Source organism: Papio anubis, chromosome 14 (genome assembly GCF_008728515.1).
Source record: "Papio anubis isolate 15944 chromosome 14, Panubis1.0, whole genome shotgun sequence".
Lineage (NCBI taxonomy): Eukaryota > Metazoa > Chordata > Mammalia > Primates > Cercopithecidae > Papio > Papio anubis.
In genome coordinates, this window is record NC_044989.1 from 65,462,467 (window position 1) to 65,489,750 (window position 27,284).

At 48.9% G+C, this 27,284-nt stretch overlaps 1 protein-coding gene across 3 annotated transcripts; it reads left to right on the forward strand.

The window, feature by feature from the left end:
- Window positions 1-218: 218 nt before the first annotated feature.
- On the forward strand, window positions 219-27,284 carry CEP68 (centrosomal protein 68). 3 transcript variants are annotated; one of them, XM_009184318.3, is made up of 7 exons: window positions 219-368; window positions 12,816-13,218; window positions 14,874-16,400; window positions 17,697-17,819; window positions 21,621-21,717; window positions 25,300-25,473; window positions 26,406-27,284. In XM_009184318.3, exons 2-6 carry the CDS (start codon window positions 12,862-12,864, stop codon window positions 25,467-25,469), a joined length of 2,274 nt encoding a protein of 757 aa, XP_009182582.2. In that variant the 5' UTR covers window positions 219-368; window positions 12,816-12,861; the 3' UTR covers window positions 25,470-25,473; window positions 26,406-27,284. The 3 variants fall into 3 exon arrangements, with proteins under 3 accessions (XP_009182582.2, XP_003908783.2, XP_009182584.2); XM_003908734.4 differs by having other exon boundaries at window positions 225-364; XM_009184320.4 differs by having other exon boundaries at window positions 256-368; window positions 12,816-12,969.

The following is a 27,284-nucleotide window of genomic DNA, read 5'->3' on the forward strand; positions in this document are numbered from 1 at the left end:
GCGAAGCTGAGGTCGGAGCTGCAAAAACGAGGGACGACAGCCTCTGAAGAAGTCCCGGCTTCCCATAGGCCAAGACGAAGTAGGGGGCGGGCTCATCTTGCAGGAGCGTCCACGTATTGGTCGAGACCCGGACTGAGGGTTGAGATTGGCTGCGCGACACTGCCGCACGCTCTCCCGCGGAGGGAGAAGGGGCGGGAAGAAGGGTGTGGTCACCGCGTCCGAAGGGCGTGGTTGGCGCTCGGTCCCGCCCTGCGCGTTTTGGGCTGCGGTTGGAGGGCCGCGGGTGCAGTCAGGGCCCCCCAGCTTGGGGCCACCGCATGGGGCTGCTGAGGCCGTTCCGGACTTGCGAAGCGTTCGCGGTGCGGTAGGTAGGCAGCGTCCCGCGCCCTGGTGCTGGGGTCCGGGGTCCCCGCGGCACTGGGGGCGGTGGCCGGGGCTGGATCCGCGCGCGCAGCCCGGCCCCCTCCGCCCCTTCCCTTCGGTGCCTGCGGGGCCCTTGCGGTGCGGGCCGTCTGGCCTCGCGTCCCCGCCGGCAAGGGCACAAAGGCTCCCTGGGGGCGGGGGCGCCTCGTGCCTTCGCCTCCATTTTGCGGGCGGAACGGCGTGTGTTGTGGCGGCCGAGGGGTCGGGGCCGAGGCGGTCGGCTGGGCTTGGGAGTGCCCGGGCGCGGCGAGGGAGCGCGCGAGTCCGCGCATCTGGTGGCGGAGCAGCTGCGCTGCTGGTCGGCCTGGGCCCCGGGGGAGGTCACTTTCCCTCAGGCCTCTGTCGAGCGTGGGCTGTTTACCCAGATACCCAGTCGGGACTAGTGCAGCGCGGGCCTTTCCCCCTCGAAAGATGGAGACCAGTGATGTCTTCTTATCGCCGTGGATGCTGCAGCGCCCAGATGCGGAGCGAAAAAATCTAGATGTCTCGTTTTTTTTTGCCTCGGAGGGCTACCCTTTCTAACTGTCATCACTAGAACAGTTCTCAGCAGCCTGGGGACGAATGTCCAAAACCTGTTCCAGCCCTTGATGATTAGTAGTTTGGGTTTAGTGTATTGTTTGTAACAAAAATGAGCGGAAACCTGCCAGGGCAGATCGGACCTCACTGGGAATTCATCAGGACCACGAAGGGAGGTAGCATTTGTAAATAATCTAACAGTCCTCACATCTAGGGTACGGAGAATGTTGTGTTAAAGTGCGTGACAAAGGGTGTTGGGTCAGTTTGCTTTGGGTTTAGTTGAAAGATCTAGAAGTCACCACTTTTTACTTTGTTCACTCCATTCCCCTTTCCCACCCTCTGTTGAGTCAATTCTGTCCCACTTAGAAAACAAAACAACAGCAACAAAAAAAACAAGGAATTCAGTTTAAGCTCTTTTGCAAAGCTTTCGAAGGCACTTACTCACCCTGCGACTGATAACTCCTCCCTGTTCAGGGCTACCTTCTCCGACCTCTATTTTTACACATCACACTGTATTGCGGTTTCCCCAGCCCCTAGCACAATGCTTGGAACATAAAAGGCACTCAATGATGGAAGGAAGCCAAAAGGAAACAAAATCAGCATGGTAGCCCAAAGGTGACACAACAGAAATATTTATTTAACTTCTTGAGCCAGTTATTCTTACAGGTTAGGAAGGCAGCTAAGCTCAGGCTTTCTAAGTCAGACTTTAGCTCTGCCATGTTACTAACTCTGATTAAGTTTGTTTGTTTGTTTGTTTGTTTGTTTGTTTGTTTTAATGGTGATGGGGTTCTTGCCATGTTGTCCAGGCTGGTCTTGAACTCCTAGGCTCAAGCAATCCTCCTGCCTCTGCCTCCCAGAGTGCTGAGATTACAGACATGTCATTAAGTTATTTAACTTCTCTGTGTCTTGGTTTCCTCATCCTGAAAACGGGAATAGTAATAGTACCTATGTGGTGGGTTATGAGGATTAAATAAGATATTAATGTAAAGTGCCTACCATAGTTCCTGGCACAAAGAAAATGATCTGTAGCTGTTAGCTGTTAGCAGTTGTTAGGAGAAAAATAAATGGATACTTGAATACACTCACTAATATGAAATATCTGTATAGTACTTGACCTTTCAGGATCTCTCTGCTTTTTGGTCCTTATCCGATCCCTTTTTTTGAGACAGGGTCTGACTCCATCACCCAGGCTGGAGTGCAGTGGCATGATCTCAACTCACTGTGACCTCAGCCTCCTGGAGTCAAGAGTCCCTCTCACCTCAGCCTCCCAAGTAGCTGGGATCACAGGTGCACATCACCACGCCCAGCTAATTTTCTATTTTGTTGTAGAGATGATGTCTCTCTATATTGCCCAGGCTGGTTTGAACTCCTGGGCTCAAGCGATTACAGGCATGAGCCACGGTGCCTGGCCCGTTATCTGATGGCGGATTTTTTTCTTTTTTTGAGAGGGAGTTTCACTCCTCTTGGCCAGGCTGGAGTGCAGTGGCAGAATCTCAGTTCACTGCAACCTCCTCCTCCCGAGTTCGAGCAGTTCTCCTGCCTCAGCCTGCCAAGTAGCTGGGGTTACAGGCGCCCACCACCACGTCCCGCTAATTTTTGTATTTTTTGTAGAGACAGGGTTTCGCCATGTTGACCAGCCTGGTCTTGAACCCCTGACCTCAGGTGATCCGCCCACCTCAGCCGCCCAAAGTGCTGGAATTACAGGCATGAGCCACCGTGCCCAACCTGATGGCTGATTTTTAAACATCTCTTTAGCCTTTGCTGATTCTCTTTCCACAGTGAAAGTATTCCATAGAATATTATCTGTTTATGTGTCTGCAGTCTCACCACCAGCTAAAGATTGATTCGGTGCCAAATAGCAGTTTGGCCAAGAGTTACAGTTGTACCTGATACACTCTTAATGGGGTCTGGTACCTGAAATGGTCATGTAAAATCACAGGAGCTACATAGACTGGGGCCTCGTGTGGCTGACAGAAAATCTTTACATGGTTGATCCATCCAGATAGAAGCAGAGTTTATGGAGGTGGACTCTCCTTATAACTTAAATTTGTTCTCATGAAGAAACTACTGTCTTTAATGTTGTTCACAAACATTGTGAAAAGCCCAAGAAGTGTTCCTGTTGGCTTTAGACCTGTCTGCCAGCTAGGGGTGTCAGATACAACCCTTGGGGGACACTGCGTCACTTCCAGGTTTTCCTGTACCACTTTCTGGTTACAGGAAACAGGTTAAGTTGCACATTTCCTTGTAGCTGTAAGCTCCCTTGGCATACCAGTTTATCTTAAATTATTTCCAGTTTCCAGAACAAACACCTTTCCCCTTCTCACCTGTAACTGGCACAGGAGAATTTCAGGTCTGTGATTCTGTTTTTAACATAGCCACCGTGAATCTCAAATTCTTTCTAGGGAATATTATTATTTCTGAGGACTCCCTTCCAGCTGTGGTATTCTATAATTAGCCATTAAAAACCTGCCACAAGGTGTAAGCCTTTTCTAATGTCCTTTTGCAGAGGCCTTGAAGACAAGGACCGTAAATTTTCTTGTGTGTAACTGGCATATAGGCACCCAAGGAATGGTTGTAAAGCTATTTTAGTTGTTCCTTCTCAGGGTGCTGAAACAGCCTTACTTACCAACCCAGTGCTTCTGAAACATTGTGCTTACCAAGTTATCTGGAGATACTGCTAAACTGCAGGTTCTCATTCCAAGGTTCTGGGGTAGGACCTGAGAATCTGCATTCCCTACAAGCTCTGAGGTAATGCAGATGCTGCTGGTGCTGGATCACACTTTGATAGTGAAGTACTAACCCGAGTATCTACATTTGCTTTGTAGAAGTATTGGGTAAATGGGTTTTATTTTCTTATGGTATTGGAATAAAATCTTGGCTTTAGGAGCTTTTTTCTATTTTTTGTTTTAACAATTTATCTTGTTCAAAAAAAAAACTATTCGAGGAATTGTTCCAAGATACTTTGATATAACAAGATTTTTAATAAAAGCAATTGAGGCACATGGAGTGAAAAAAAAAAAATAGGAGAAAGTCAAGGGAGAGATTAGCACAAAAAGGCAAGTACCTCTCTGTCCTATGCATTTTACTCAAGTGAGATTGTGTATTTGGCCCTGAGCTTTGTAGCAGCCAAAGCAGAGGGAAATTTTTTTTTATCAGTTTTGCCAGTACTTACAAAGTGAAAATGTCTGCTGAGTGGAGACAGCTGTTTCTGTTATTGAGGCCAGAGAATTCTCCCATGGGTTCTCCAAAGAGAATGCTATGGTACAGTGAGTGGCATTCTAAATAGTATCTCTTGAGAGAATCGGTAAGATTCTTCTCAGTCTTCATACATGTAGCCTGATGACCTCACAAAAAAAGTGTCAGGGCCGGGCACCGTGGCCCATGCCTGTTATCCCAGCACTTTGGGAGGCCAAGGAGGGAGGATGGCTTGAGTTCAGGAGTTTGAGACCAGCCTGGGCAGCATAGCGAGGCCTTGTCTCTTACAAAAATAATAAGTGGAAAAATAAAAACTGTCAGTATAGTAAAAGCTATGGTCTATGGAAATGCACCCATGTGGTCCAGGTACAGCCTCTTCTGACAGTGATTTTTCTTATAAGGAAGGTGTTTTTCTGCTTTGCTCTTTGGTGGGAAAAAAAGGTGCAGTTGATTGACATATTCAAACCTCGGCATCCTTGTACATTGAGCTTTGTTACACACAGACACTCTGCTGACTGCTGAGGAGGCCAGAGAACTTGGAGTTGAGGGGAGGAGTAACTGGGACTCAGTCAAGCTCCTTGTAGATGTGACTTACATTTCTTTAAAGGCTATCTAGGCTGGGCGCAGTGGCTCACGCCTGTAATCCCAACATTTTGGGAGGCCGAGGCAGGAGGATCACATGAGGTCAGGAGTTCGAGACCAGCCTGGCCAACATGGTGAAACCCTGTCTCTACTAAAAATACAAAAATTAGCCAGGCGTGGTGGTGGGTGCCTGTAATCCCAACTACTCAGGAGACTGAGGCAGGAGAATTGCTTGAACCTAGGAGGTAGAGGGTCCAGTGAGATAGCGCCACTGCACTCTAGCCTGGGCAACAAAGCAAGACTCCATCGCATATTTAAAAAAAAAAAAAAAAAAAGCCATCTGAAGACTTTGCCCTGTAAGTGAGAAGACTGGCCTTGCTGGGAGGCTGTCTGGTGGCCCTGGTCAGTCAGCCGACAGATAAGTGAGTGAGAAGGTGAGGGAACAGACAGCCAAGCAGCCTGGCCCACAGCCCTCCCTACCACATTGATCTAGAGGGACCCACTGGCTCCTCCTAGGCCCTTGGGAGACTCCTTCTGTTCTTTTGACTCTAAGCAAAACTTCCAGAAGCAGCCCTGGGAAGAAAAGAACGGGCTCGTGGTGCCTGAGGATCCTGGGGATGGCCTCGGCCCATGGCCAAGCCACAGCACACACAGTTTACCCTCTGTAGCTTTGAGTCTTTTCTTCATTTTCACTTTACTTTGGTTTTATCTGCAGAGAAGGGGTACAAAGTGCTCAGAGTGACCTACCTCATAGTGGAAGACAAGGCTGGTATGGGGGACTATGGGGCTCCAGGGGGACTTCTCGGCAGGGCAGGAGCAGGTGGAAATGGCAGTTGCTCTTTGCTGCTGGCCTCCCAGTCTCAGACCTCTAGCCACAGTTTTTCTGGCACCCACACCACCCTGAAGCAGGCCTCAGTCACCTCTTGTGACTGGCCCCTTTGTTGGCTTCCGCTACGTGTCTTTACCTCCTTTTCTGCTGCCTCCCACGCCACTTGGCCTCTGCCTTTAAGCTCCTTTATTCCATAAATCTAGTTCCCCTGGAGTTCTTCCAGCAACCTCTGCTGGGTCCTGCCTTCTGTTTCCTTGTGGACAGTTTCATGTTATTGGAGAAAGAGCAGCATGGAAAGCCTCTTTGTCTAGTTCTGTGGGCAGGTTCTGCCACTGTGTGTTCATAGCAATTATCAATTATACCTGTGGCCTCCTGTGAAAACAAGTGTCGAGGTTTTGACCCTGAACTCATAGGGCTTGCTCAGTCTGACAACACCTGGCCTCTGTAGCTGGCACAGGTGACTGTGCGCTCAGGTACAGAGACAAGCCCTTGCCAGGACAGAGCTCCCAGGGCAAAGTTGGTATAAATTAGATTGTTCTAAAAGGAGCTCACGACTTAAAGAGTTCTGGCCATGCGTGGTAGCTCCCGCCTGTAATCCCAACACTGTGGGAGGCCGAGGCCGGCGGGTCATTTGAGGTGAGGAGTTCAAGACTAGCCTGGCCAACATGGTGAAACCCCGTATCTACTAAAAATAGAAAAATTAGCAGGGCATGGTGGCATGTGCCTGTAGTCCCAGCTGCTTGGGAGGCTAAGCCAGGAGAATTGCTTGAACCCACGAGGCAGAGGTTGCAGTGAGCCAAGGTCTCACTGCTGCACTCCAGCCTAGGCGACAGAGTGAGAGTCCATCTACAAAAAAAAAAGAGGCCAGGCATGGTGGCTCATATCTGTAAACCCAGCACCTTGGGAGGCCTAGGCGGGTGGATTGCCTGAGCTCAGGAGTTCGAGACGAGCCCTGGCAACATGTCGAAACCCTGTCCGTACTAAAGATACAAAAAATGAGCCAGGCATGGTGGTGCATGCCTGTAATCCCAGCGATTCAGGAGGCTGAGGCACGAGAATCCCTTGAACCTGGGAGGCAGAGGTTGCAGTAAGCTGCAGTTGTGCCACTGCACTACAGCCTGGGCGACAGAGCGAGACTCTATCTCAAAAAAAAAAAAAAAAAAGTCCTGCGGGAGGTCTTTTTTTGTTCAAAGGAGGATTGCTCTCTAGTTGATCATCTGTTTGAGGGGTTTAGTCAAGAGCAAGAGCAGAGCCTCGCCCCTCCCACAGTTCCCAGTCCTCCTCTCTCCATCCTGGACAGAAGTGAGTGGGAGGAAGCCCGGCAGCTGTGACAGGAGTGTCCTAGGGTGATGCAGCATATACCAAGAAGGGTCAGATGTCCAGGCTTAGAGTTTGTGTTACCACATGCATGATTTGTGGGCGTATTTTTACTGTAGGGTGAGAGTAAGCCAAGCCTACATCACTCCTAATTATATCTGGTGGATCATACAGCCTCTTCAGGTTCTGGAAACTAGAATTTTAATAGCGAAGTCCAGATGGTCCCTAGAATATCCTGAAGCTTATGTGCCTTGTCTCTTGGTTTGGACAAAGGACAAGGCAGTTCTGGTGTGTACAGACCTTTCTCAGAGGAGAGGGTTGAGTTCATTGTGCTCTGATGCCTCCTGTCATTCAGTCCAACCTCCTGGCACTTTCTTCATTTGGGAGGAGACTGGGGCCTGTGCCCCATCATGGAGCTACTAGCCTCCAGAACACTATAAAATGTGTGATCCGAGAACAGGAGGCCCCACATTAGGAGATTGTTTAAAGCTGATGACCTGGGAGACATTGTGGGTCCAACACAACAAGTGCTGTTCACCAGTCTGAGAAGGATAAGCTGTCTCTTATTAAAAGTTCCAAACCGAATCTGTCCCCTCCATCCCTACCCCAGAGGGTTAGAAGTAATGCTATGTAAAATCTTGAATCTATGGAAATGAAGATCAGACCTTGCAGTGTTAACGGATGGCCACCTGGCAGGTGCAGACAGAGTTGAGTCCTAGGAATCCAAAACTTGTGCATTTATCATAGCCTGGGCCAGTGTTTTCTTCAGCATGATTGCTGTTTTAAAAGTGGTTTGTCTTCAGTCATTAATTCAGGAAGTTTTCCCCGATTATATTTATCCCAACTGATTTCTCCCTTTCGTTGCATTTTGGTAACATTTCATAGACAGTTTTGAATGCATTGTAGATTGGTTTTCATTTTCTTTCACACGTGTCTGTCTTGGTTCTCATAATAAACTTGTATAGTACAGGGGGAAAAGCATGATTTGTCAGGCAGATTAATAAAATTAGGAAGGGACTGTTTATCCAGTCTGAGAGAGTAACTACCTTCATTCCGTCGTTATAGACGCACCATTTCCATGAGCATCATTGAATTTCAGACCTTCTTACCTGGTTGCTGAAGGGGCTTTGGCCACACCACTAACCTAGTTTAGGTTTGTGTGTATCCTTGTAAGTTACTTAGGGATGCCAAATGAATAGTTTGTAATAGCTCACCACTCCCCATCTCTCCAGGATAAATAGATACCTCCTTTTTTTTGAATAATGAGGTCCAGACAAGATAAATAAAAATTACATCATCAAAACAAAGGGATAATTTGTTTGCACCCCTCCTTTGCCGCACCATCATCTTATTCCAGCACCCTATCTCAAGACCGCACCCTTTAGTGAGGGGTGTGGGGATCTCTGGCCATTGAGAGAGTTTTTAGAAACGGAGCAAGAAGTAGCATTTGGGAATTATGGGCTATACCCGGCCTTCACCCTGTTTTTTCCAGCTCAAGGGCTCAGCGTGTTCCCCTAGTTGTGAAAACACACCTTGCCTGTAAACATCTTCATGTGCAGTTTCTTAAAGAGCCACCAGGTGAGGATGTGGCTCCATAAGATCTCTGTCGCAGCAAGACTTGTCACTCTTCTCATTGTCCCTCCACCAGTCTTCTCCCTCTTCTGCTTTGTGGCTTAACTGTTTGATCACTTATTCCCCACTTGGTTCATAAACAGCTTGGGCTCTGGAGTTGGGCAGTCCTGGACTTGTCTTGCTCAGATCCTTCATTTCCCCATCTGTGACATGAGGATTAAAGACCCTGGCTCCCGTGGGAACTGGCCCTCACATGTGCTGGTGGAGTGTAGAGTGATACCACTCAGCAGAGGGCCACTAGGCAGTGTGTGCCAAAAGCATGCCCGTGGGCACCCCTCGCCTCAGCAGCTCTACTTCTGCAATTTGTGCTGAGGATGTGCCAGCACATATGTGTGTGCATAGTGACTCATCGTAGCATTGTTTGGACTAGCAAAAAGGACTAGAAATAACCCAGATGTCCACTAATAAGGGACTGGTGAAATAAACTAATGCGTCCTTGCACCAGAATACAGCACTGGGCAGTAATGAAAAGGAAAGAGGAAGCTCTCTGTGTACAATAAGTCCTCACTTGATGTCATCAGTAGGTTTTTGGAAACCGTGACTCTGCCACTTGAAAGGACATATGAAGAAACCAATTTTACCATAGTCTAATTGATATCAATAAGAGTTAAGCTCCTATGGCATATTTCTGGTTATGAAAGCATCATCAAACTTCTAAATAAACTGTAAAACACTTCTAAATTAAATATTGAAATAAATGTGAGCTGTACATACATTTATGAAAGATGAATAAAAACAAGTAAGATGAGCCAGGCGTGGTGGCTCATGCCTGTAATCCCTGCACTTTGGGAGGCCAACTAGGGCGGATCATTTGAGGTCAGAAGTTCCTGATCAGCCTGGCCATCATGGTGAAACCCCATCTCTACTAAAAATACAAAAATTAGTCAGGCATGGTGGTGAGTGTCTGTAGTCCCAGCTACTCAGAAGGCTGAGGCAGGAGAATGGCTTGAAGCCAGGGGACAGAGGTTGCAGTGAGCCAAGATCGCGCCACTGCACTTCAGCCTGGGTGACGAACCGAGACTTCATCTTAAAAAAAAAAAACAAGGTTATGATTTACCTGCTTACTCAAATGGGTTCAAGGTCGCAGGTGGCTGGAGCCTGTCCCAGCAGCTGAGGGTGTAAGGAGGGAACCAGTCATGGGCAGGACATCATCCCATGGCAGGGCGCACTCACTCATATACCACCAACTCAGACCAGGACCATGTAGTCAGCCCCATTCACCTAAGTATATATTTTTGGGATGTGGAAGGAAACCTGAGTATCCAGATAAACTGGATATCATCCAAGCAGACATGGGGAGAATGTGTACACTCCATATAGACAATGACCTCAGCCAGGAATCAGGGTTTCTTCTCATCAGTGATACAATGAGAAGACATTGGACCGACTGGGCAGTGTGGCTCATGCCTGTAATCCCAGCACTTTGGGAGGCTGAGGCGGGTAGATCACAAGGTCAGAAGTTCAAGACCAGCCTGGCCAAGATGGTGAAACCCCTTCTCTATTAAAAATACAAATATTGGCCAGGTGCAGTGGCTCACCCCTGTAATCCCAGCACTTTAGGAGACTGAGGCAGGTGGATCACAAGGTCAGAAGTTCAAGACCAGCCTGGCCAAGATGGTGAAACCCCATCTCTACTAAAAATAGAAAAATTAGCCAGGTGTGGTGGCAGGCGCCTGTAATCCCAGCTACTCGGGAGGCTGAGGCAAAATAGAAAAATTAGCCAGGTGTGGTGGCAGGCGCCTGTAATCCCAGCTACTCGGGAGGCTGAGGCAAGAGAATTGCTTGAACCCAGGAGGCAGAGGTTGCAGTGAGCCGAGATTGCACCACTGCACACCAGCCTGGGAGACAGAGCGAGACTCGAGGTCTCAAAAAAAAGACATTGGACCAAGTGATGTTACTGAAGGACCTGCTGTATTGCTTAGGAATGATCCCCTAGACGTTTTTTGTAGAGAAAAGCAAAGCAACGTTCTGAATAGTATGACCCAGACAGTTTGTTTGCTACTTTTATATTTTAAAAAAGTGAGGGAAGGATAAGCCTGGTGCAGTGGCTCATGCTTGTAATCCCAGCACTTTGGGAGGTGGGTGGATATCCTGAGGTCAGAAGTTCAAGACCAGCCTGGCTAACATGGTGAAACCCTGTCTCTGCTAAAAATACAAAAAAAATTAGCCAGGTGTGGTGGCACACGCCTGTAGTCCCAGCTACCGGGAGGCTGAGGTAGGAGAATCGCTTGAATCCGGGAGGTGGAGGTTGCAGTGAGCCGAGATCACGCCACTGAACTCTAGCCTGGGTGACAGAGCAAGACTCAGTCTCCAGGAAAAAAAAAAAGGGAGGGAAGGTTGAAATAGTATTTGCATCAGGAAACAAGAGTCATACACAAAACTAGTGAGGCTGGTTCCCTGTTTTTGTGGGAGTATCTAGTAGTAAATATTTTGTTTGATTTATATTTAAAAATGGGCTGCTTTTTCTCCTGTTTGGCTCCTTTGTCCTTCCTTGTAAGGTGGCCTGTTACACTGATTCTGTTGATGCCTCCCCATGACACTAATGACAATAGCCAACACTTAGTGTCCATACCATGCCAGGCACTGTCATAGATGCTCTGCCTGCCCTGGCTCATTTTAGCAAAGGAATGGGGGACAAGGGCGGAGAGAGACTTATATCTATTGTGCATTTTACATTTAAGCTGTATATTACCACTCAAAAATAATTGTTTTTCTGATTAGTTCCTGCCCCACCTGGTGGTTGTGGGAATTAGACGAGAGTCCATGCGAAGGGCATGCTCTCCTCCATGGTCACCTCTGAATCAGGCTGGAGCCTGGCATTCTCCATCAGGCAGGGTAAGGAAGGGGCCTCTTGGATCCCAGTGCGATGAGGCCTCAGTGTGTGCAGTGCCCATCTAGGTGGTATTTCCCAGTGTGCGAGCTGAGTAGGATGAGCCCGCAGCCACAGCCACTCCCGCCTTTGCAGGCTGTCCACCAGCATCTCCTCTTACCATCTCTTTGCTTCCTGTCTGAGGAAACAAGGCCATTTCTGCCCACACTTAAGCTTTGAGATTGACCCAGTGCACTCCAGGTAGCTGCCGACATCCTGGGCATTCACGGTTCCGTCACCTCCCCTTCCATGTCCTCCCAGCGTTAGTCTTCCTCCTGTTGGCCTTTTGGCCCCCTGCCCCATCCCGCCAGGGCTCCCAGCACCAGCTCTTGCTGGCATGCTTAGGCTGAGGGTGGTGTCCCTCTGTTGTTCCTGAACCTCTTTGTATTGGAATGGTCCTGTTTGCAGATTCAGCTCCCAAATCATCATCCTTCCCTGAGTGCTCTGCCTATGCTCCCTCGCCTACCTGCCTGCCGCCTGGCTCTCACTCTCATGTGCATACATGCCGTGTTACACTTACCCTACCACTGTTAGCCACCAGCTTTCCACAGCTTCCCTCCGTCATCAGGTGCAGCATAACCCAGGCCAGCCTGAGGAGAGTTGCTGATCTTTCTCTTTGGTCACTGGCCATCCTTGGAACAAGAAGCCCTTACCTGTTCCACAGCCTGGATGTGGTTTCTGTGCTTTGAGAGGGTTGCAGCCTGGGCAACATGGTGAAACCCCATCTCTACAAAAAATGCAAAAATTAGCCAGGCGTGGTGACCTGTGCCTTTAGTCCCAGCTACTCAGGAGGCTGAGGTGGGAGGATCATCTGAGCCCAGGGAGGTTGAGGCTGCAGTGAGCTGAGATCACACCACTGCACTCTAGCCTGGGTAACAGAGTAAGACCCTGTCTCGAAAAAAAGAAAAAAGGGTCCTGCCTCCTCTGCCAGGCAGAGCCAAGCATCTTGGGGGCATTCTTCCAGTGCCCAGCTGAGGCCTGGGCATGGCCTGACTAGCTGTTCTCTAGGATAGAACAGTCAGAGCCAGGCTTGAGTTGCTTGCTGAGGGGACCGTTAGGACAACAGAACCACTGTGGGCCTGTGCACAGGAAGGGTCCCACCAGGACTCTTTTCCAGTGGGGTTGGGCTAAAAGGGCAAAAAGGTGACTTAGGCAGGACCCCAGCCTTGATTGGACTTTGGACCTGTGTTGACCCTCCTGGGTGTCTGCTGGTGGGGATGGCACCATCCACTATGAAAGCAGAGGGGAAAATGGTGTGCTTCTGTGTCCCCTTTGGAAAGGTCTGGGGCCAGGGAAAAGCCGGAACTCGGTGCTCCTCTGAGGAAGTAGTCATCATTTGTATCCTTTTTCCTTTGGCCAAAAATATGTTTGCCTTAATTGTTAAAAAAACAAGGCTTCCTGAACACAGATGCAGAAGATTTATATTTTTCTCTCCCCTCCCCTGTTTTGTAGGAAGCTGAAGTCTTCAGCAGAACCCTGACCTAGGTAGGGAGTCTCAATGGCCCTGGGTGAAGAAAAGGCAGAAGCGGAAGCATCTGAAGACACAAAGGCCCAGTCTTATGGGAGAGGGAACTGCGGGGAGCGGGAACTGGACCCCCCAGGGCCTGTGAGTGGGGAGCAGCCCCCACACCTGGACGCTGAGGGAGGGCTCATCTCCCCTGTATGGGGGGCAGAAGGGATACCTGCCCCTGCTTGCTGGATTGGGACTGACCCTGGCGGCCTCTCTAGAGCCCACCAGCCACAGGCCAGTGATGCCAGCAGAGAGCCTGTAGCTGAGAGGTCTGAGCCTGCACTCGGTGGCCTGCCTCCTACCACCATGGGGTCTGGAGACCTTCTGCTCTCTGGGGAAAGCCAGGTAGGTACTAAGGCAAGACTGTAGGTGGACCCGTTGCTGTCCTTTGGGAGTTTGTTCTAGGATTTCCTCACCATCTCGCATCCTTTCCTGGCCACTGTGCAGGGTGGGGAATTAGAGGGGCCTGAGTATGATGATTTCTGTTTTGTGGGTTCAGCTGGAGAGCTGGGCCTCAGGACCAGCCAGGGGGGACTGTCCACGGTATCTCCTGTTCCTCAAGAGTGACTGGTGACTTTTTGAGGACCAGGGATTGTATGGCCAAGAGGCTGTGGCCCAGAGGTGTAGGCCAGGGGAATTCTGGCAAGGGGAGCCCTGTACTGTTTCTGACTTGGTGATCTAAAGGCTTTAGGGGTACCCTGAAGAGACTTGGGAAAGGTGTGTCCAGGGCTTTGGGTTCCTGGGGCCTCTGAACTAAATCCTCTTCAGACCCAAGGGACATGTCAGAACCTTGGAGCCATGTAGTAGGCAGCACTGTCCCTGGTGAAGGAGAATTCTTTGGGCTTCTCTGACTGCCAGGCAGCTTCTCCTAGTGGGAGTCACATGGGGCAGGGAATCCTACAGGTTCTGTGACTGCAGGCAAATCACCAGATCTTTTAGGCCCTCAGCATCATTGGGAGGTGACCTGAATGATCTGTTCTGCCCAGCTCTTACATTCTTTTCTGTTCTGCTTGCCAAGGCCTTTCCTGGGAATGGCTTTGATCTTCTCGGTGTCATTGTAGGCTTGGCTGCTGCACGGTCCCCTTGTGGAGCTGCATCCTGTGAGGAGGTTCTGAGAGGGACTGGGAGAGAACAGAGGCTGGGCCCCACCTGCCTGGGAGCAAGGGGCGGTGGGAGGCTCTGGCACCTGTGAGTCAGAGATTCAGCGAGGCAGGAAGCGAATAATAAACAGACACAGAAATGGCCTTTCACGAGGATGAGTCTGGTGCATATTGTTAGAATTCCTGTTGTTTGTTAAGCTCTTATCATGTGCTTTGCACACATGGGTGTATTTAATCCTTACCTTCTGAGGAGCTGGTGCCATGAGGGGAGGAGAGTGAGGCTCGAAGTCACACATTTGGAAGGTGGCAAAGTCAGGGGCTGGCCTCAGGTTTGTCTAGCTCCAAAACCCATGTTTGGAGCAACGCTGTGCTGTCCTGCTTCCCTCGGGGTTGAGTTCTTCATCAAGCAGATAAAAATCCAGTGAAGAAGCAGAGATGAACCAGTCATTCTGCTAGTGTTCGGTTACCACTGGCTTGTGAACTGAGCAGGATGGGGCCTGGGGCGACCTCCTGGGTTTGGACGTGTCCTATTAGCGACAGAATGACTGAGGGTTTCGTCTGCCAGGAGATGCTTCTCAGAGGTACGGGACTGTATTCCAGCTTCAGCATGACAGAGCTGTCCGAGTTCTGCTCACTCACACCCTGGATACCGGTGGAGGAAGAACCTTGGAGGGGACTGGAGATGGGAGTCAAGTCACCTTGCTTCCCAGGCAGGCAGGGTCTCAGTGCTCCTGCTGGCAGTGCACACTGCCTGGTTCTTGCCTCAGGCAGCAGACTTTTCATTTTAAGATCTTTCCTAAATACTGTCTAGACCCGCAAGGAAACTCCTGGGTTGTCATCTAAGAAAGAAATTGGGTTTGATTTTCACCCAAGTGCTTTTTGTCCCTTTGATCATTGCAGGTGGAGAAGACCAAGCTTTCTGCCTCCGAGGAGCTCCCTCAGACTTTGAGCCTTCCCAGAACAACTGTTTGCTCAGGACATGATGCTGATACCGAAGATGATCCATCCCTAGTGGATTTGCCCCAGGCACTGGACCTCAGCCAGCAGCCTCACAGCTCAGGTCTCTCTTGCCTGTCGCAGTGGAAGTCCGTGCTGAGTCCAGGTTCCGCAGCTCCTCAGCCTTCCGTCTGCAGCGTCTCTGCTTCCTCCACAGGCAGCAGTCTCCAGGGTCACCAAGAGAAGGCGGAGCCTCGTGGTGGTCCTCTGGCCAAGGTCTCCTCCTCCCTGGAGCTGGTCGTCCCCCAGGAACCCTCCTCTGTGGTGGGGCTAGGACCTCGGCCCCAGTGGTCACCACAGCCTGTGTTCTCTGGGGGTGATGCTTCTGGGCTAGGCAGGAGACGCCTGTCCTTCCAGGCTGAATATTGGGCCTGTGTGCTGCCAGATTCCCTGCCTCCATCACCCGACCGCCACTCCCCTCTCTGGAACCCAAATAAAGAGTATGAAGATCTGCTTGACTATACTTACCCACTGAGGCCCAGGCCTCAGCTTCCAAAGCACCTTGATAGCCGTGTGCCGGCCGACCCTGTCCCGCAGGACTCGGGGGTAGACCTGGATAGCTTCTCTGTCTCTCCGGCAAGCACCCTCAAATCACCTACTAATGTCTCCCCCAACTGCCCAACAGCAGAGGCCACTGCCCTTCCATTTTCTGGGCCCAGAGAGCCAAGCCTTAAGCAGTGGCCCTCTGGAGTACCCCAGAAACAGGGTGGCATGGGCTTGGCATCTTGGAGCCAACTTGCATCTACTCCCAGAGCCCCAGGCAGTAGGGATGCTCCTTGGGAGCGCAGAGAGCCAGCCCTGAGGGGCGCGAAGGACCGGCTGGCTGCAGGCAAGCACCTTGATATGGGCTCTCCTCAGCTAAGGACACAGGACAGAGGGTGGCCCTTGTCCAGTCCAGAGAGGGAGAAGAGGACCAGCCAGAGTGCCCGGCGCCCTACCTGCACAGAGTCTAGGTGGAAATCAGAAGAGGAAGTGGAAAGTGACGACGAGTATCTTGCCCTGCCCGCTCGGCTGACACAGGTTTCTAGCCTGGTTTCGTATCTAGGATCCATTTCTACCTTGGTTACCCTGCCCACTGGGGATATTAAAGGGCAGAGCCCCCTGGAAGTGTCAGACAGTGATGGGCCAGCTTCCCTCCCTTCAAGCTCCAGCCAAAGCCAGCTGCCTCCTGGAGCTGCCCTCCGAGGATCTGGGGATCCTGAGGGCCAGAACCCCTGTTTCCTGCGCTCCTTCGTCCGTGCCCAGGACTCCGCAGGGGAAGGCAGTCTGGGGAGCAGCCAGGCCCTCGGGGTCTCCTCTGGACTGCTGAAAACACGCTCCTCCTTGCCAGCTAGGTTGGACCGGTGGCCATTCTCAGACCTAGATGCTGAAGGGCAGCTTCCCAGGAAAGGAGGAGAACAGGGAAAAGAATCACTGGTGCAATGTGTGAAGGTAACGACACTCAACATTAGGAGGCTTTGTGTACAGGTGTCTTGTCTCTTCCCCCAATCCACTAACATCACAATAAAACATGTTCATGTTGACCAGGCACTTTTTATGTGCCAGGCATTGTGCTGTACCTTATCTTATACAATCCTCACAACTTTTACCAGGTAAGCACTGTTCTCATTTTACCTTTTGGAGAAAAGAGCAGAGAGAGGTTAGGTAACCTGCCCACTTATAATTAGCAAGGGCTTGAGCCAGGAATCAGACCCAGGTAGACTGTTTGTAGAGGCTGAGCTCTTACTACCCTTGGCTACTTCGTAGCTCAGAGGTATTCTGAACAAAAAGGGTTCTGTGCATAGGGGCCTTTAGGAAACACCGGGCTAAACAAAAGTAAGTGGCTTTCTTGACTGCAGGACTTCTCAGAGCTTCATTTGCCAAAGTGGTGTAAGTGCAAAGTTAGGGGCATTGGATGTACTGTTTTCTAGACTTTGTGGCCACTGGACCGTCTTTTGTGGACCAACTATCTTAATATCTGGAGGTATAAGGAACACTGCGTGGAACAGGGTTATTGGTGTCAGGCATCTGAATTTGAAACATGGCATGGATGTCTTTGGAATGTCAGCTCAGTCTCTCTGAGTTTGCTTGTTTGTAAAATGTGGAGCCCTGCCTTCTTGGGATGTTGTGTGCATTAAATAATTCATGTTGAGGGCTTCGGTGCATTCCCAGACCCGTGTTGAAGGTTCGGGAATGTGCCTGTCCAGGAACATGTCCTAGCGCTTGAGAAGGACTTTCACCTTCCAGGGAGGTGACGTGATTATTTTGTGAGGTAGGTAGGACATGTTATCATGGACCGTTCTTTACCGATAAAAGATTGAGATGCCATGAGGTGAAGTTGTTCTTGGGTATAGCTTCAGGTTAGTCATGATTTTAGTCATTTATTTTGCATTCACTTTTCCAGAGAAACATGGACGTATCTGGCTCCAAGATGCTGATTCTAGTTAGTAATGGTGCTGATCCAATAATTGGTTTCCATGGCAGGCACACCTTTTCTGGGCTGCTCCATTCCCACCTGCAAGGCTGGGTTTTCTCATCCTGTCATTTTTGGTGTCACACCAGGCTGTGGTTTTCATTGCTCTGGCAGAGGGAGGTCTAGAGTCGTGGAGTGGGGACAGGTGAGCAAGGAGAAGAGAGGAGACTAAAGGTGCAGTCTGTCTCCATGTCCTCCTGATATTTTTAGCCTTTTGATAACATGAATGGCTGTTCGATCAGTAACACCATATGTCCTTTTATTTGTCTCTGCAGACATTTTGCTGTCAACTGGAAGAGCTGATCCACTGGCTGTATAATGTTGCAGATGTTACTGACCACGGGACTGCAGCCAGGTCCAATCTTACAAGTCTCAAGTCTTCTCTGCAACTTTACCGGGTAATATACGGTCCTGGCTCTGGCTTATTCCCTCATAAGAGTGGTGACTAAATTACTCGATTACAAAGTAAAATCTCAAATAACCAATGTCTGGTATGTTATAGCTCAGTTGACTATTATACCTGAAATCTAATTAGAGCTTCACATTCTTAAAGCGGAACGCTTTGTAAAATACATGAATTATTTCCCAGGCCAAATAGAGCTTGAAGGTACAATATATTTATCTCAAATCAAAAATGCTTTAGGTATTAGGCTGGCAGGTGCAGTGGGACAAGTCTCTTATCCCAGCTACTCTGGAAGCTGAGGCAGGAAGATTGCTTGGGCCCAGGAGTTCAAGTACAGCCTGAGCAACATAGCAAGACCCGCCCCCCCATCTCAAAAAAGTTTTTTCTTAATTAAAAGTAAAAACAAAAATACTTTAGGGTGATTTGCAATATAATTTTCCAAATGTCTCAGGGATTATAAGGACAGACTTGCACTATTATGACGCCTCTAGTTATGTGTGGCTATTGAAGTGAAGTTAAAGACTCCGATTTTTTGGCCGGGCGCGGTGGCTCAAGCCTGTAATCCCAGCACTTTGGGAGGCCGAGATGGGCGGATCACGAGGTCAGGAGATCGAGACCATCCTGGCTAACACGGTGAAACCCCGTCTCTACTAAAAATACAAAAAACTAGCCGGGCGAGGTGGCAGGCGCCTGTAGTCCCAGCTACTCGGGAGGCTGAGGCAGGAGAATGGCGTGAACGCGGGAGGCGGAGCTTGCAGTGAGCTGAGATCCGGCCACTGTACTCCAGCCTGGGCGGCAGAGCAAGACTCCGTCTCAAAAAAAAAAAAAAAAAAAAGACTCCGATTTTTTTATTTGCACTAGCCACATTCTGTGTGCTCAACCATCACATTTGTCCAGTGGCTACCACGTTAAACAGTGCAGATATAGAATACTTCCATCATCACATAAAGTCCTATTGGACTGCACCGCTATTTAAAGATCTGAGCTGAAATTGTACTGACTCCAGAATCTACAATAGGGCATTTTGATGGTATTTAAACAGAAATCTAGGCCAGGCACCTTGGCTTACACTGTTAATCCCAGCACTTTGGGATGCTGAGGCTGGAGGATCACTTGAGCCCGGGAGTTCCAGACCAGCCTGGGCAATATAGTGAGACCTCGTCTCTACCAAAAAAAACAAAAAACATAAAAAAATTAGCTGAGTGTGGTGGCATGCACTAGCAGGAGGATCACTGGAACCCTGCAGGCAGAGGCTGCAGTGAGCCAAGACCACACCACTGCACTGCAGCTTGGGCCACAGACTGAGACCGTCTCAAAAAACAAACAAAAACTCTGACTTCAGTTTGTGTGCGTGTGTATGTATTTGGGTTTGGTTTTAGTTTTCTTGTTTCTTTATCATTAAGATTTTGTTATTTTGAAAATACTAATGTGGATTTTTGTTAACTTGGTCCTAGATTTAGGATGACTGCATCCCAGTTTGTGCCTGTTGTTCTGGCATAATAATAGGTCCCCTTTCAGTCTCAGAAGTGTCCTGAATTGGAGGATAAATTATATAGTTGTCATCCCTAAATCTAACGTTAACCTTGGCTGAACATCCTGCCTTCTAGCATATGTGGTTGGCTGCACCTTTCTAATCTCTTCATGAAGCAGCAGAGGGATGTCCATGGTCTGAGCCTGAGGCTAGTCTGGAAGGAGTTTTCTAAAACAATTCTTTGAATTCCTACAACCTTATAACCTGACCATATCTTCAGCAGCAGAGGGCGCGATTTACATGTGCATGGGCCAGGGCTGAGCTGACTCTGGGCCTTCCTGGGACCGTACTCCAGCTAGAGGGAGGGAGCGGCTTTGTTTTCCAGCTTCGGGCCAACTAAAGTTTAGGGAGGAGCCTGGCTTGACCTGGGCAGGGTGGGCCAGCTGCTCCACCCTGGTGGGAATACTGTTTCCTGCAGCGTGGACAGGTTGCTTTGAGTTCCTCACTTTGAGGAACTCCACAATGAGTTCCTCTCCACACTGCAGGAAATAGCATTCCCACTAGGGTGGAGTGAGCTTGACGAAGGAGAGAAAGGCTGGCTTCAGGGGAGTCAGACTCCACGTGCAGACTCCACATGCATGCACACAGCTGTGCAGGGCCCAGGACCAGTACCACTACAGGGAGAGGAAGCTGCCTTGGTAGACCTAGGTTAGTGGCCTTTCCTGGCTTGTCAGAGCAGGGGCAAACAGAATAATTCCATCCCTCCATCTTATCCCTCCTCCCAGCCTTCTGTCCCTCAGCTTCCAAGCTAGACAGAAACAACCAGCTGGCTTTGTAGGTAGAGCTGAGATTTGAGCTGGGAGTCACTCCTGCAGGTCAGTGAGGCATAGGCCTCTTGTGTTACCCATACAGCTGTCACAAAGGGGGACTGTATTGCCAGCCCCTTCCCCGCACAGAATTGTGCATGGCTCATGCGTATGTATGTGCTACCTTGACTCCTGCTTGGATTAAGACCTAGTATAAGCGAGCGTGTGTGTGTGTGTGTGTGTGTGTGTGTGTGTTCACATATTTTAACTGTGACTCATTTTCTCATATACTTGTATTTCGTCTTAACACGGGGGTTGCAGCAGCACATAAACCACACTAGCAGAGAATAAAATAATAAGTATAGGTATCAGGGTAAAGGAAAACTAAAGACAGTAAAATAGTAAATCCAAGGGTAAAACTATCACTTCAAAATGGTAAAACACCAAGTTCTGGCTGGGCACGGTGGCTCATACCTGTAATCTCAGTACTTTGGGAGACTGAGGCAGGTGGATTGCTTGAGTTCAGGGGTTTGAGACCAGCCTGGGCAAAATAGTGAGACCCTGTCTCTATTTCTGTTAAAAATTTAAAAATTTATAAAAATCAGTCAGCAGGTTCTACACCCTGTACTAAAGGTGGTCATGGATTTGACTTTACTTTTTTTTTTCTCTTTTTTTTTTTGAGACAGAGTCTCTCCCTTATTGCCCAGGCTGGAGTGCAATGGCATGATCTCGGCTCACCGCACCTCCAGGTTCAAGCGATTCTCCTGCCTCAGCCTCCCGAGTAGCTGGGATTATAGGCATGCACCACCACACCCGGCTAATTTTTGTATTTTTAGTAGAGACGAGGTTTCTCCATGTTGGTCAGGGTGGTCTCGAACTCCTGACCTCAGGTGATCCGCCCGCCTTGGCCTCCCAGAGTGCTGGGATTACAGGTGTGAGCCACTGCACCTGGCCGACTTTACACTTCTTAACTGCTAAAGGAACATCAAGAACACCAGCTTGGTAGCCAAGAGGGGAAATCAAATGAGTTGCTTGGGAAACTCACAGCTTCCCAGATGTTGAGGTAGTTACCCTTGTGGTCTGCATAGAGCGAGAACATGGAGGGAGGACCAGAGGTAGAGACAGTGGCTCTCTGCGGTCAGTTTAATGGCAGATCTCTTGTGGTCCATTAGAATGGAATAAATTCTGAGACTCCCATAGCCCTGAATTAAAAGAGATACCCCATGAGGTGAGGGCGTTGGAAGAAGACCCTAACTCCAAGCTGTGAGCCAGCCTCTGTCAGGGAAGACGCTTCTGAAGTCAAACTAAACAGGAAAAACTACTGACTCTATTTACCTGGGTTCAAAGAAGCTGAAGTTAAACTGTTGCACTGTTACTTGGGGAATTCTGCAGACCTAGTGGGGTGACTCTTCCACATTAGAGGGGAATAAGGCTACCCTGCATGCTGTGCTTTTCAAATAACTTTTACAAAACAATAGTAACGATGCTTCTTCCTTTTCTTCTTCTGGTACGCCTTAAGCAATTTAAGAAAGATATCGATGAACATCAGTCTCTGACGGAGAGTGTCTTACAGAAGGGGGAGATTCTTCTTCAGTGCCTGTTGGAGAACACCCCAGGTGAGATGCTTAAGGTTTTGGATTTAGCCAGAGCTTAATCCTTGTCAGCAGCAGGCCAAGGGACCGCACTATCCCTGGTAAGGAGCCGGTACCGCAAGAGCCCCTGCCCACACCCAACTGCCTGAGATGCCCCATGCCCCACCGTCTGCCAGCTCCACGCGTCACTGCCCATCACTGCCCCTGCACACCTGCTTAGAGGCAGTCATGGTCATAAAACCAAACTAATTAGAAATTAGGTATTGAGCCTGCAAGAATGACGCTGTCTTTTGCTTCTCTTTTTGTATTTTTCTGGTGGTAGTCTGGGTAGGAATCCTAGTTTTAATCCACCAGCCCTTAGTTTGTGGCCAGGGTATTCACTGGGTATCCCTCCGGTTCCCCACCTTACCTAGCCCAGGTTGAATTCCTCTCTGACTATCTGCTTTGTGTCCTACTTTGGGGAAATGTTTGTTTCAGAAAAGGATTGTATTGCTCAAAAGTATCTGAGGACAGTCTGTCTGTCCTCAGGGAACAGACTGAATAAAGAACTGATGAGAGGGGACAGGGCGGCAGTAGTGTGCAAACCAAGCTTTTTTTGTTTTGTTTTGTTTTGTTTTGTTTTGCTTTTGAGATGGAGTTTCGCTCTTGTTTCACAGGCTGGAGTGCACTGGTGCCATCTTGGCTCATGGCAACCTCCGCCTCCCGGATTCAAGTGATTCTCCTGCCTCGGCCTCCTGAGTAGCTGGAATTACAGGCATGCGCCACCACGCCCGGCACTTTGGGAGGCTGAGGTGGGCGGATCACCTGAGATCAGGAGTTCAAGACCAGCCTGACCAACATGGAGAAACCCCGTCTCTACTAAAAATACAAAATTAGCTGGGCGTGGTGGCACATGTCTGTAATCCCAGTTACTTGGGAGGCCGAGGAAGGTGAATCGCTTGAACCTGGGAGGTGGAGGTTACAGTGAGCCGAGATTGCGCCGCTGCACTCCAGCCTGGGCAACGAGCTAAACTCCTCTTCAAAAAAAAAAAAAAGTAGGCCTCTTAAAAGCTTCAGGTTTTTTGACCTTCACTTTAAAATCAATTTAATAATACTTTTCTGTGCTTAGTCCCACTTTGCTCTTCTCTCAAAGAGATCTAGAGGTTTTTTTTACTGGCTTTGGGATTTTCTTTGGTTTTCAGATATGTATCCAGACTCTTTCAGATTGACACATAGCCCTTCCCCATCCATCTGCTTGAAATAATCAGGAATGTGGCTCTTTCCCCCTTGAGACTTCAGTGTCTCTCTCCAGCGGGTGCAAAACTTTTCTTCCACCAGGAGCACGCTGTCAAAGTCCACAGAGCCAGCAGACAAACATGTTATTCCAGTCCTTCCCAACTTCTTTTATTTGGCCCCAACCAAACATTCTAACAGTCTAAATAAAAGTTCAAAAGTATCCGTGCGCGGTGGCTCACCCCTGTAATCTCAACACTTTGGGAGGCCAAAGTGGGCAGATCACCTGAGGTCAGGAGTTTGAGACCAGCCTGGCCAACATGGCGAAACCCCATCTCTACTAAAAGTACAAAAATTAGCCAGGCGTGGTGACGGGCACCTGTAATCCCAGCTACTCAGGAGGCTGAGGCAGGAGAATCGCTTAAACCCGGGAAGCAGAGGTTGCAGTGAGCTGAGATCATGTCACTGTATTCCAGCCTGGGTGACAAGAGTAAGACTCCATCTCAAAATAAATAAATAAATGAAAGTTAAAAAACAAAGGTCCCTGAACCAATAAAGGTTTCTGTGACATCGCACAAGAAGACTGGGCAAAGGTCTCATGAGACTGGAGGGGTTAGCCAGCTGCGGTGGCTCACGCCTGTAATCCCAGCACTTTGGGAGGCCAAGGTGGGTGGATCACCTGAGGTCAGGAGTTCGAGACCAGGCTGGCCAACATGACAAAACCCCGTCTCTACTAAAAATACAAAAAGTAGCCAGACGTGGTGGTGGACGCCAGTAATTCCAACTACTCAGGAAATGAGGCAAGAGAATCGCTTGAACCTGGGAGGCGGAGGTTGTAGTGAGCCGAGATCGCGCCACTGCACTCCAGCCTGGGTGACAGAGTAAGACTCCGTCTCAAAAAAAAAAAAAAAAAAAAGAAAAAAAAGAGGGGTAGAACCCAGCCCAGCCACCCTTACAGCCAAGCTTTACCGTGCGCTCTGACTGCAGTCCTCTGCCACACTTTGCCAACTCTTTTTGTGGACAGCACTTTGCCCTGATGACACCGCATCGATGTGGCTTCACTAGGCAAAGATCTTGATACAGCCAGCCTGTGTTCCTTCTCCTTCCACCCGTCCAGTCAGCAATGTCTGCAGATAGGCAGCTTCCCCTTTCCTTTCCTCTACTGACAGATGTTACAGCTGTGGCAGGAAACTAGGGAGAGTATTAGCACAGCTGATAAAGGCGCAGGAAACTAAGACAGCCTTTGTGCTTAACAAAAATAAATTTTTGAAAAGAGAAAAAAGCCTGCTGTGTGTGATGCACTCTGACCCTAGCCCATCCCTTCCTCACATGAACAATTCTGACACTGTGGGAATGAATCTTCCTTAGCCTGCTCTCAGGTCATTTTTTTGTTTTGTTTTGTTTTGTTTTGTTTTTGAGACAGAGTTTCACCCTTGTTCCCCAGTCTGGAGTACAATGGCACAATCTTGGCTCACTGCAACCTCTGCCTCCTGGGTTCAAGCGATTCTTCTGACTCAGCCTCCCGAGTAGCTGGGATTACAGGCATGCGCCACCACGCCTGGCTAATTTTGTATTTTTAGGAGAGACGGGGTTTTTCTATGTTGGTCAGGCTGGTCTCAAACTCCCGACCTCAGGCGATCCACCCACCTTGGCCTCCCAAAGTGTTGGGATTACAGGCATGAGCCACCACGCCTGGCCAGGTCATTTTCTTTTTCAGTCTATTCACTGGGGCCCTACAAAAAAGGGGTCTCAAGCACTCCCAAATCTATTACCAGACCACCCATGTGAAGTAACATTCCTCCCAGCCAATAGAAACTGATGGACCTGGTAGCAGGCGTAAGCATCTGAACCTTGGCATGTCGCTTTATTTCATTTAAGCCTTACGCCCAACAGGATCTGGATGTGCCCTTACCTCTAAAGTCAGGTAATACTAGCCATCAGAGAACCATGTCTCTGTGCCCGTCTGTAAATTATGCAATTTCAAAGTGAAGTCAGTGAATTCTTTTCTCAGCTTTTTTTTTTTTTTTTTTTTTTTTGAGATGGAGTCTCGCTCTGTCGCCCAGGCTGGAATGCAGTGGCCGGATCTCAGCTCACTGCAAGCTCCACCTCCCGGGTTTACGCCATTCTCCTGCCTCAGCCTCCCGCTTTTCTCAGCTTTAATCAGAAGTTAACAACATAGGTTCTCCAGTGCAACAGAAGTCCCTGGAGAATCCTTGTTGTAGGAATTATGTTGTAGGAATCCTTGTTGTAGGCCTTTAAAAAGGCCATTCAGAAACTACTGCCAGGTCCTACTTTGTGCAAAATACTACACCCTGTATGTTCTTTTGAAAATGCTAAGGACAACACTTGCGTGGGTTTTGTTTCTAGTTTAATTTCTTTGAACCTCATTGTTAGTTTTAGAGGATGTCCTTGGGAGGATCGCAAAGCAGTCTGGTGAGCTGGAGAGCCACGCAGATCGCCTGTATGACTCTATCTTGGCCTCTGTGGACACGCTTGCTGGCTGCACCCTTATCCCTGACAAAAAGCGCATGGCGGCAATGGAGCACCCATGTGAAGGGGTTTAACCTGGTGAGTAGAGGAACTCAAGAAGAAAATTTGCCCACCAACCCTGCTATAACAGTTGGCCACTACTTAGAAGCTTGTTAAGCCAAGAACTATTATTGAAACAAATGAGATACTGGAAGAAGAAAGCCAATGTTGCTAAAAAAGGAGTTGCTGGTTTTCCTATGGTAATGGTAGGCTCACTGTGGTACTTTCCATTACTGTTCACCCCTGCTGCCTGCTGAGGATGAGGGTGCCTCTGTGCTGCCATTTCTGTGGCACTTTCTTCACCGTCAACCCTGCCATCCCAAGACAAGAGCAGCAAAACTTAGCTATATACCTACTTTATTTCTGCACAGGTACACTTTTCCAGTATGGGGCCATGACCTGGCCGCCCCTGTTCTGCAGGATCTTCTCCCCAGCTCATTTGGTACTCCAAGCATCTCTGACAGCACCAAGTGCCCAGAGAAACCCAGGGTTACTCATAACTTTGCACCCACTCCCCTGCCCTGCACAAAGGGTCTCCATATATCTCCCATACCACTCCCTTCCAAGAAGGCTAGGGGGATGAAGGGGTTAAGACACCTTGGAGACTTAACAGGTAGTACAACTTTCTTTTGCTCCCTTGAGAAAGTCAAACAGAATGACAGAAAAGGAGCTAGGAGAGCACGGGTGGGTGTGTCCACCAGAGTTGCTACTGCCAGTGCTTTTCATAATTCTGCAATTGGACTGTACTTTCTCTGAAACATCCTCTCCTACAACAAAATGTGTGTGGTGTTTAACTCGTAGATTTTCTAGGTGAGCACTATAGATATGTTAAGAGCAGGGAGTCCCTGTATTTTTTAGCAGAGCAACTGTGAGAAGTCATCTTGATTCTAAAATGAACGCAGGGGACTGCTGTTGTCGTTTCTTCCTCTACAACATTATGCCTGTAACAAATGCTGCCTTTTCTCTTTCAGGCATTTTCTCAGGCAGAGATGCAACCTGTCGGCCAAACACTGGTTGGTGAGAAAAAAAACCTTCAAGAAGTCCTTGCCAGAGCCATTCAACACCGAAGTCAAGGGGGAAACCTTCAATACACTAGCTTTAAAATGCCTTTCTCCTCCCTGAATGGAGAGCTGAGTTACTATTTTCATTTACAATGAATCCTTCCAAACTAAGGTTTTCCTTTTGGTGCTTCTCCACAAAGAGTGTGTAGCTTTGCAATTTTTGATAAAATAAGACGTGTTGCCTTCCCCTCTATCCCATTAAAAAAGAGCAGATAAAGCTCAAACTATTCCACCTGGTAAGGTCATTTACCAAGGGCTGGTAGGAGGTTCCGAATACTCAATACTCTCAGGCATGCAAGAGGACCTAAGAGACTGAAAACAGTGAATGGTTGGCCAGAAACCTTGGGTCTTCTCATAAAAGGAAATTTGAGCTTGTCAATCCCTCTTTGAAGATTTAGGTAGAAGAGATTTTTAACCCTTTGTCTGCAAAAGAAAAAGGGTTAAATGAAGCACCTCTACAGATTACTTTGGGAGATTACGACACCTTTTGCCATCTTCAGGGCTTACGTCTTTACTTTCTTGGCTAACCAGTTTCTTAGAAGAAAATGTGTCAGGGACTTGGGGATCTGCAGTCGTGCTTTAGCATGGCTGTGGAGCTAATTATCAAGCTTAAAGGGTACCTTTGGGGGGACTCCTCCCTTCACTCCTAGTCTCCCTTGGAAGAGCAGTCCAGGCTCAGGGAAGGGAATGGATGGGATGACACAGTAAGTACGGAAACTGAAGCTGTCAATAGTGAAGGAAAAAGGGGAATTCCTTGTTGCTTTGGCATTGACACATAAGTACTTTGAT